The sequence below is a fragment of the Bufo bufo genome, chromosome 3, assembly GCF_905171765.1.
Source record: "Bufo bufo chromosome 3, aBufBuf1.1, whole genome shotgun sequence".
Taxonomy (NCBI): domain Eukaryota; kingdom Metazoa; phylum Chordata; class Amphibia; order Anura; family Bufonidae; genus Bufo; species Bufo bufo.
In genome coordinates this window covers 613,989,217-614,000,349 of record NC_053391.1, presented here as the reverse complement: position 1 = coordinate 614,000,349, position 11,133 = coordinate 613,989,217, and the positions used below count along the sequence as shown (strand labels likewise).

At 42.1% G+C, this 11,133-nt stretch overlaps 1 protein-coding gene across 1 annotated transcript in view; it reads left to right on the top strand.

The window, feature by feature from the left end:
* Nucleotides 1-3,904: 3,904 nt before the first annotated feature.
* LOC120993971 (guanylate cyclase soluble subunit beta-2-like) overlaps nucleotides 3,905-11,133 on the top strand; it is a 64,661-nt gene continuing 57,432 nt past the window's right edge. Inside the window, exons 1-5 of the mRNA XM_040422431.1 lie at nucleotides 3,905-3,937; nucleotides 4,224-4,297; nucleotides 5,719-5,813; nucleotides 6,732-6,892; nucleotides 8,710-8,809. Coding sequence (XP_040278365.1) covers nucleotides 3,905-3,937; nucleotides 4,224-4,297; nucleotides 5,719-5,813; nucleotides 6,732-6,892; nucleotides 8,710-8,809 — 463 coding nt within the window. The remainder of the gene's footprint in view (nucleotides 3,938-4,223; nucleotides 4,298-5,718; nucleotides 5,814-6,731; nucleotides 6,893-8,709; nucleotides 8,810-11,133) is intronic.

Below are 11,133 nucleotides of genomic sequence, written 5' to 3'. Positions count from 1 at the left end.
AAGTGGTTTTTTTCAGTCTTAAATTTCCCCCCATAAAATATATAAAATTGGCACAAATAAATCAAATGTCACAGGAGTAACCAAATTTTGGTAATTATTTTTTGCTTACTTACAGAGATTTGGGCATTTCTTCTATTATGTTGCAGCAGCCATTTTTACAGAAGAGCCAACAGGAAGTGCCACCATATTGGTTGTCAGTTTGAATTTGCTATTCTAATACTACAGTACTTTCAGCAACGTGTTCTATCGCTGACAAAGTGACAGGTTTTCATCACTTGCCTAGAAGCTAACTTAAGTGACATCAATGCTCTGGCTTCTATCATTTTTACAAAATCGCAACTGAAAAAATGACAGCATCCTTTTCATTAATATATGACCATTTTTATGTTTTACGTGGAAATCCTTTGTAAAGGCAATTTTAAAGCTCAATTATATTAGTATAATGTAACAAATAATTAACTAACTTTCCATAAAAGATGGTTTTCAACCAATTAAAATGTTGTACATTGGCCTAAACGTTTAGGGTACGGCTACACGGCGACCGCAGAGAAGCGGTCATGCCAATTCAAATGAATAGGATCGCTACGCAAGTTGCAAAATATCCAGACCTGCTGGATTGTTTGCAACTCGTGCAGCGATCACTTTCATTTCGATGGGATCACCGCTACTCTGCTATCCTGCCTGAGATACAGGTCATGAAACCAGGGTCACCGTGTAGCCGTACCCTTATGTATTATGTGTGATATTTGGCTCTTACCATTTCGGCTAAATGCATGTGACAATGAGTCACCAGACCCAACCATCAGCGGCCATCATTGCTCAGCACTGGACATGCTAGTCACGTGTGCAGTGTTATTCAGTGGAGGCTGGTGATGGAACGGTCTGGTCACCTGTCCCTCCATCAGTGGCCATGTTCTGGACGAGAGCCCCGTACATTTAGGGAAGAGATTGTACTGGAACAAGGGGGCAGGACTTGTTATATCCCTTATGATATGGGTAAGTCACTTATAGTGCTTTTTACAGAACTTTTGGAAAAATTTTGATAGGGTGGACAAACCTCTTTTATGTAGAAAGTAAGTAGTGGTGAGTATAATAGTTTCTTGTTATATATTATTATTTAAGCTATTGTAAAACCTATATACAGTAGCTCTGTACGGATCAGCCAGGGTTAACAATCCTGACTTTGCCCCTGTAGGAATCTAGGTGATGGACTTCAGTCTGCCCCTAGTTTAGTGTAGTGTGTTTACTGAGGAAGTGAAAGGAGCTACAAGTGCTCACTCCTCGGAAAAACTAGACCTCAATCCTAGAAAATCACTATCTCTGAGATATTTGCATCAAAATCAGTCAGTAAGGTATTTACTGTTTAAAGCTGATAAAGACTTTACTGCTGTGAGATGGGCACTGATAAGACACCTTTCACTGTATCTTAACCCTGTACCTCTCAGCCTGGGAATTACAGACAAGTTTTGCAAGAACCTTCTTGCCAGCCTCAGATTCTGCAGAGAGAGAAACTTTGGAAAAACAGAGGGAAAGAGTACTACAACCCTCATCCTGATTTATATCCATACATCGCTATCTGGGAAGATTTGCACTGTGAATTTTTGGGAACTGTGTCTGATACATTTAGATGTACTACAACTACCATTCTGCACTTTATTAAAGACAGACTTGTTTATTTTCTACAACTGGCCTGGTTAATGACCCAGCACCATTCATCGGCAACTGCTCCTGCATCTCCTGCTTTGCACCCGTACAACACTCACACCAAGGGCACCCCAACTGCCATCAGGCAGGAGCCCCAACATCAGGGTGTGCTCCAAGAGAAGAAGGGGGGCACCCTACTGTCACTGCCTGGCCCACATACCACTACTATTCCCATCCTATGCTTTTCCGGGGGTTGCGGCATAATTGGTATCTGATTTCCACCAGGCAGAAATGGACATGCCAGTCTACTGCCAGGCTTAATACACCATAAACAAATCTGATCGGCTGCCATGACCTGAATAACAAGCATCAGACATAAACATATTCAAGGTAAGCTGAGGTGACAAGACGGGGATGAAAACAGCAACAAGCAGCATTTACCATTTTTGTAATTTCCATAAGATGAAAAATATAACATTCATAGAAGTTAACACGCTTCTTTTTTACCTAAAACAAGATAATCACAGTTTATCCCACTGCAGAGACCTCCAGAGCTGAAATCTGTAGGGGGACATAGCAGCGAGTATTTTATTCTTCTGTTGCGCCACAGAGGATATTAAAGGGTTATCCTGGCTATCTCCGGCAGCCTCATAGAGATGAATGGAATGGCAGTGTGCATGCCTGACCTGCCTCTATGTCTATTTTAGGAGTGCCCTGTGAGGTACAGGGCCCCCATTTTCTTGATCAGTGGGTGTCCCAGCGGTAGGACCCCCACCAATCTGAAAGTTATTCCTTATCCCAGCTATCTTTGGCCCGCCAGCTGTTGTGACACTACAACTCCCAGCAGGCTCCATTCCCATCGAGGATAGTGCAGAGAACAGTCGAGCAGCTGTGCATGCTGGGAGTCATAAGCTGCATTTACATGAGCCAATAATCGTCCAGATTATAACCATTCCTGTGATCTGTCATTCGCGCCAATCTGCCCATGTATATGTGCTAACGATCACCCGATGAATGAGCGAAACGCTTGTTCTTCGGGTGATCCCGACGTTCATGCAGGCACCACCGATCATAGATTCTGGGCAGCAGATTGTGCTGTCAAAACGGCGATCTGCTGCTCAGAAACCATGAATCTGTATGAGGTCGAGGGATCGCAATAGCGTTCCCTGGTCCTCATACTGTGGAGGTGATCACTACATGTAAATACAGTGGTCTCCTTCACTGAACGAGCAGCCGACTGTCGGAATGGAACGCTTCCTTCCTGACAATCGGCTGCAGAATCATCCGGTCTAAATCCACCTATAGAAAAAGAGATATATCCAGCTCACCCGTAGTTGTCCTGTAATGGGTGCACGGAATGACCTAAGGAAGTCCCGATGTATGTTCATGAAAAAACAGAGATCCAGCACCAGTGTAAATCTTTTCGGTCCGGTCTTTATTTCACCAAAGTAACATGTACACGTCCAGTGGCACCTTCTCCCACTCACACAGGATTTACGCGTTTCGAACACTGCTGTTCATAATCATATATATCATATATATCAAAAACAATGATCCATCTGTGTATTTCATGGACATGCGGGGTCTGCAGGGACTTAGGCGCTCTCTGCTCCAGTTGATTGATGACGGACCCCGTCTATATACACGGTTCTCTCTCAAAAACGCATTTTTCTGTAGATCTCAGCCTGTAATCAGCTGTTTGCTGTGTGGCTCCTGCTTTTCAAACACCAATCAATTAGCAATCACTGCCATGGGAATCTGCATGTGGTTTTTCTTTTCCAATGTAGGAGCAGCAACCTCTCTATGACATCCACAGGCCCAAACATTAGCATGAAGGGTTGCCTTGAGCGGCCATCCCCTGTAAGGGCGCATTCACAAGACCGTGCCGTCCGCAAATTGCAGGAACAGAACGGGCAGCCCATTATAGCAAAGCGGACAAGAATAGGACACGCTCTATATTTTTTACGGGGTCGCGGAACGGAACAGCGGATGTGGACAGCACACGGTGTGCTGTTCGCAGCTTTTGCAGCCCCATCGATATGAATGGGGAACAGATGCGGAACCATTTATAGGGTCGTGTGATTACTCCGAGTATTTAGAATGTTGTTTTTTTTTGTAACCAGACACGTCCTGTACCCTTCCTGACAATGATATAAATGACATTTTATGCAGAAGCTATTTCCAGTTTTGTACTGAAACCTGTAATCCCCCTGTAATCCCCCTGTAAGCAGAGCTGAGTGCCACCTACTGACCCCAGAAAATGGAGAGATCAGGTCCAGCAGTTCTGGCTCCAGTAAGTAGTGCCTCTATCTAGAATATTGCTCTGTTAATAAACATTTTCAGCTATTCTCATGTATACACCCTCCTCCTACCAGCAGGTGTGTTCACCCGTCAGGTAGCTTAAATAACACCACCGGTGACAGAGATTATTACAGGAACAAGTGGGCGAGAGAGCGGTCACACTGTCATTATACCACGTACCATGGTAGGTTCTAAAGTCATTCAATGCAGAGCGTCTATCTAACTTATTTAACCATTTCACACTACTTTGTCATCAGTATGTAATCCTTTTATTGCAGTATGGATTCATAAACACCTGTTTAAAAGCTCTTGTGGTGGAAAAATATGGGGATGAAGCATGGCAAAAATTAAAGTAAGTGACAACATAACTGTCTATATTTATTAGACACATTACAGGATATTATTTATTATACTTTTTTTTTTTTCAATTTAACAAATGCTGCTAATGCTGTTGGTACTGTATGGATAAATTGGAATAAATCTATCTCATAGCTATCTATTATATATCTACTCTATCTATCTATCTATCTATCTAATATCTTTCTATTTCATATCTTTCTATCTCATATCTATCTCTCTATTGCATATCAATCTATCTATCCATCTAGTTGTCCTTTATATTTTAAACCTTAAAGCGAATTTGAAAATATAAAAAAAAAAATCACAGAAAAAGGATAAAATAAAAACATCCTGCACAATGTAATAAATGAATATGCGGATGTTCATGGCTACAATTAGAAAAGAAGAATCACAGAAAATAATGCCCTATTAGGCAATATTATATATGGTTAAGTTCTCACTCTGATATGATCAGATCTGAGACTCTCAGACAATATATTTTGATCTAAACACGTGTGCCAACTTACCCGCGCCAAGGTGGTCTCAGTCAGTCAGGCAGATCCTACTCCAAACCTATCTATGCACTCAGGAGAGGGATCTCTACATTCAGGAGAGCAGACCCTGCACATATAGTCACACAGAGAGTCTCAGATTTTATCATACTGGAATGAGGGCTTAGTCCATATATAATATTTGCATCTATTGTGCATTATTTTCTGTGATTTTTCTTTTTTTAATGTGAATTTGTTGTCAGAAATTGATCTATTATATAAATCAAGTTTTCATGTACGTATTGTTTTAGAATTTTTTTTTTATTATTTCTCACATTCCATGTCACGATCTATATTAAAAAAAATCCTGTAATGGAAGTTTCTGCACTAGACACTAGGTCTAATAACATGTGAAGACTTCCTATTTAGAGGTATGCTTTATTGCAGCCCCATGGTCCATAGACACAATGGTCAGGAAGGGACCTCATTTACTTCTATGGGAGAATTTTCAAGGCATCCTCTGTGCCCTGGGCAGAGGTCATTGTAAAGGGGCGAAAGTATTGAACAGGAACTTATTGTGAATGGTGGTTCCTGTGTTATCTGGGTGTAGGTGTTATGTGTCATTGTAATCCTGTCTTCAATAATGAAATGACTGCTGAAAAGTTACTTGTACAGAAGAGGAAGTTTGATATATCATTAGTGTGAAAATGACAGGATTATGAGATTTTTTTTAATATAGTCACATGGGAAATTGAAAAAATATATTTCAAAAATTTTAAAAAACTGTTCAACATAAAAATGTGATTTGAAAAAAAAAGGGTCATTTTCTGACACATTCCCTATAATAATATTTAATGACAAATATATGTATAGTCCTACCTAAAGCACTACTGATCTCCTGCAAAACAGGCAGTGCGTTTCAGCTATTATATTTACTTTGCAGAATTCTTGCTGAGGTCCAGGATACATTTATGACTTATGAAGTTTATGATGATGTTATCACACTGAGAATGGTCAAAGAGGCTTGCAGAATGCTCCGTAAGTGCCAGTCATTTCAGGTTCGATGCAGTCACCAAGCTTTACACATCAGGTGTCATTGGGGACCCGTAAGACCCACTGCTGTGTACTTTACTATTGATTGGGCATTCAATGCATGCTAAATCAGATAATGACCCAGGTTTACCTGGTGCCAATAATGGAGGAGATTTCAACTTCAAGTACATGATCAAAAATGGCAACTGATAACTTATAACATTGTGTCACCATGATCCACATGAAGGCAAGACAGTGAGCCAGGCAGGCACTCGTTTTGTTATGTATTGGTGCATTCTTATGCTAGGGGTTTATGTTTTTATATCTGATACTGTATCTTGGTATGGCGTGTGTATGTTGATATCATTTTTTATTTTGCTAAGAAAGTTTTATTGAGCAATAAAAATATAAGAAGAAAAAACAAGGAAAAAAATTAAATATCACCCAATTTCACCAAATAACATCTAATACAAACATTATTGGCATCACCGCATCTGAAAATGCCTGAAGTTTGTGAATGGCCATATTGCAATTTTTTGCCCACTTTTACATACTTCATGATGTGGCATCAATAGAAACTATAGATCAGAGGAAAAAGCAAAAATGAAAAAACGGAAAATGACTACGGTGGGAAGAGGGTTAATAATAACGCAGTTTGCAGTAAGCTCCCATGCGCCCTCTAACACATTTATAAGGTTTAAGCCTGTCTATGCAGGGGATTTGGTGCTCTGTATCAGAAAAACTCTCTGACTGCGATGGAGATATATCAAAAAAGGGATCAGCGTGTAAATCTAAACATATTTAGATAAAAAATAAATAAATAAAAATGGTATTTAAGGGAGGGCATTCACCTGAACTGCATTTCACTTCTACCTGTGTGCCCTTTCCAGGTATTTACATGTAACGCCATTGTTTGGTTTACAGATTTATCTGAAGAAGAAGTTCTGAAGTTATTTGGAGCTTATTTCTTCTCCTTCTGTAAGCAGTCTGGATACGATCGAATGTTGCGAACATTGGGAGGGAATCTGACCGAGTTTATTGAGAATCTAGATGCTCTTCATAGCTACCTGACGCTTTCCTATAAGGTCATTTCTTATAAAATATTCTTCTATATTAAATAGCAATGCTGTATGATATTGAATTTTTCACGCTTCACGCTTCAGGTATTTGATCAGTTATGTCTATCAGTTGTCAGTCAAAAACACAGAACAGGAGCAGATCTTTCCCTTACACCTGATCTCTGAGTAGGCTTCACTATGGGTTTAGGCTCAAATATAACTGATGGAAATAACTGAAATGCTGTATAGAACTGTTTCACTGCTGCCAACTTTGAGACTTTGTTCTTCACATCTGCACTGCAATTTCCATTTTTAAGTAGTGCCAGGATTTCTAATGCACCTGATGGACATCATTATAATGGGATCTACCAGGTTTCTGTTATGGTGTCCATCTTTTTTGCTGGACAAAAAAGCGCAGCACTTTCAGCTTGGATGGGGCTATTGGTTCTCATTAAGGAGACCAGCTGTGTGGAGACTTAGCAGTAATGCTCCATGGGAAAATAATATGCAAAGAGGTATCTCCCAGACAAAGATGGATATTTGGTTTGGCTATTTTCCCTTGTCAGGGCTCGTTAAGAAGCCAGACTTTGACCCATAGGCGCCCACTTCCAAAAGGTGGTGCTAGCGAGATCGCTCTCTTTCTCTGGTAGATATCTCTTTGCATATTTTTTTTCCATTGAGCATTGCCACTAAGTTTCCATACACAGCTGGCCTCCTTAAAGGGGTTGTCTCGCTTCAGAAATAGAAAGTTAATACAAGGCACTTACTAATATATTGTTATTATCCATATTGCTTCCTTTGCTGGCTGGATTCATTTTTCTATCGCAATATACACGGCTCGTTTCCATGGTTACAGACCACCCTGCAATCCATCAGTGGTGGTCGTGCTTGCACACTATAGGAAAAAGCACCGGCCTATGTGCGCTCCCACGGTCCCGGCCACCAGAGAGGCCAGCTCTTTTTCCTATAGTTTGCAAGTAGGACCACAGCTGCTGGATTGCTGGGTGGTCATAACCATGGAAGCAAGAAGTGTATAATGCAATGGAAAAATGAATACAGTAAGCAAATGAAGCAATATGGACAATCACAATACATTAGTAAGTGCCTTGTATTAACTTCCTCTACATAATAAATGCTATTTGCTGAAGTGAGACAACCCCTTTAAGGAGAGACGGTACCCCTCCTAAGCTGCACCCAAGGTATCTCAATCAGCCAACCTGATCCTACTCCGTACCATAAAACTGCTGCCCTCAGATGGATATTTGGCTTGGCTATTTTCTCTTGTCATATCCCATGGCTTTTTAAAAAGTAGGACTTTGACTCATAGGGAGCCACATCCAAAAGGTGAGATGGTTCTCCTTTTTCTGGGAGATACCCAGAATGCATAACCTTCAACAACTGATTTTTATTGTATGTTGTGATGGTTGATTGATTAAAAATACGCACAAGGGGCCTGGATGCCTTTCTAGAAAAATATAATATCAAGAGTTAGTGTTAGTAGATTTCTGGAGATGGGACGTTGATCCATGGATTAAGTCTATGACTCTTTACACTAGAAGTAGCTTCTTTAGCCCGCAAACATTTTGACATTAGATAAGTCACGGTTTAACTATGTCTCCAAATACTATATGCAGTAATATCACCCATGTCTACCGGATGCAGAAAGGAAGATTGAAATTATCAAATGCTTTTTCTTTCTGCATTATATCACATTCACTATGGTAGAAATCCACATACTGATTAGTTCTTCCCCAACAAAACAACACAACCAACACATCTGACATTATTCAGGATGCTGACATTTAGGAACTTCAGCTTATATCCATATACTGTATTGTCTACAGCAAATGAATGCTCCTTCCTTTCGAGTGGAAAAGACAAGTGATGGAACCATGCTGCTTCATTACTACTCTGACAGAACAGGCTTTTGTCACATAGTCCCAGGTAGGAGCCCCTCTTTATTCAAAGGGGTAAGATCCACACCAAAAAGTTAAAAGGGTTGTCTCACTTCAACAAATAGCATTTATTATGTAGAGGAAGTTAATACAAGGCACTTACTTACTTAGGGCTCTTTCACACTTGCGTTCTTTTCTTCCGGCATAGAGTTCCGTCATCGGGGCTCTATGCCGGAAGAATCCTGATCAGGATTATCCTAATGCATTCTGAATGGAGAGTAATCCGTTCAGGATGCATCAGGATGTCTTCAGTTCCGGACCGGAACGTTTTTTGGCCGGAGAAAATACTGCAGCATGTTGCGCTTTTTGCTCCGGCCAAAAATCCTGAACACTTGCCGCCAGGCCGGATCCGGAATTAATGCCCATTGAAAGGCATTAATCCGGATCCGGCCTTAAGCTAAACGTCGTTTCGGCGCATTGCCGGATCCGACGTTTAGCTTTTTCTGAATGGTTACCATGGCTTCCAGGACGCTAAAGTCCTGGCAGCCATGATAAAGTGTAGTGGGGAGCGGAGGAGCAGTACACTTACCGTCCGTGCGGCTCCCCGGGCGCTTCAGAGTGACGTCAGGGCGCCCCACGCTCATGGATGACGTGTCACATGGATCACGTCATCCATGCGCATGGGGCGCTCTGACATCATTCTGGAGCGCCCCGGGAGCCGCACGGACGGTAAGTATACCGCTCCCCCACTCCCCACTACTACTATGGCAGCCAGGACTTTAATAGCGTCCTGGGTGCCATAGTAACACTGAACGCATTTTGAAGACGGATCCGTCTTCAAATGCTTTCAGTTCACTTGTGTTTTTCCGGATCCGGCGTGTAATTCCGGTAAATGGAGTACACGCCGGATCCGGACAACGCAAGTGTGAAAGAGCCCTTACATGTATTGTTATTATCCATATTGCTTCTTTTGCTGGCTGGACTCATTTTTCCATCACATTATACACTGCCCGTTTCTAAGGGTTATGACCACCCTGAAATCCATCAGTGGTGGTCATACTTGTACACTATAGAAAAAAAAAGCACCAGCCTATGAGCGCTCCCACGGTCCCAGCCAACAGAGAGGCCGGCACTTTTTCCTATAGTGTGCAAGCATGACCACCACTGATGGATTGTAAGGTGGTCGTAAACCATGGAAACGAGCAGTGTACAATGTGATCGATAAATGAATCAAGCCAGCAAAGGAGGCAATATGAAACATAGAAACATAGAATGTGTCGGCAGATAAGAACCATTTGGCCCATCTAGTCTGGACAATCACAATACATTAGTAAGAGCCTTGTATTAACTTTGTCTACATGATAAATGCCATTTTCTGAAGTGAGACATCCCCATTATTCAATAGGAGTTGGCTTCAAGCCACAATGCCTGGATAAATATTTGTTCTGCTGATGGGTAGAGGTCATCCATATATATTTACGGAAACCCCCTTTAAAGGGTTTCTATCACTTCATATCACATATTTAGGTGTCAGACACTAGCGATCCGCTAGTGTCTGCTCTAACAAACCATCCTAATATGATAGGTTTTGGGGCAGCTGTTTCGCTAAAATAAGAACTTATATCTATATGCTAATGAGCCTCTAGGTGCTATGGGGGCGTCATTAGCACCTAGAGGCTCCGTCTACCTTCATAAACTGCCGCCGCCCAGCGCGTCCCTCCAGCCCGCCCATCTCCTGCTGAATGCGATCCTCCCCGTGCGCGTCTCTGTTCGGCGCATGCGCAGTGAATGTCTGACCGCTTCACTGCTCAGACATCTCCACTGCGCCTGTTCCTCGGAGCACTATGATGTCATCGGCGCAGGCGCAGTGGAGATGTCTGAGCAGGGAAGCGGTCAGACATTCACTGCGCATGCGCCGAACAGAGACGCGCACGGGGATGATCGCATTCAGCAGGAGATGGGCGGGCTGGAGGGACGCGCTGGGCGGCGGCAGTTTATGAAGATAGATATAAGTTGTTATTTTAGCGAAACGGCTGCCCCAAAACCTATCATATTAGGATGGTTTGTTAGAGCAGACACTAGCGGATCGCTAGTGTCTGACACCTAAATATGTGATACGAAGTGATAGAAACCCTTTAAAGTTGTTCTCTAGTTTCTAGATATTGATAACCTAAGCTCAGGATAGGCCATCAATATCAGCTTGGTCAGGGTCCAAAACCTGGCACCACCACTGACCAGCTGTTGGGTGGAGCTTGAATCAGATGAATGGTTGCTAAGCTGCAGTAACCTGGCATGGCCACTACCCGATGGATGGAGCAGCTCTGTTCACTATGTTATTTCAGGTGGCTGTTGAGAATAGCTGTTTGGTGGAGA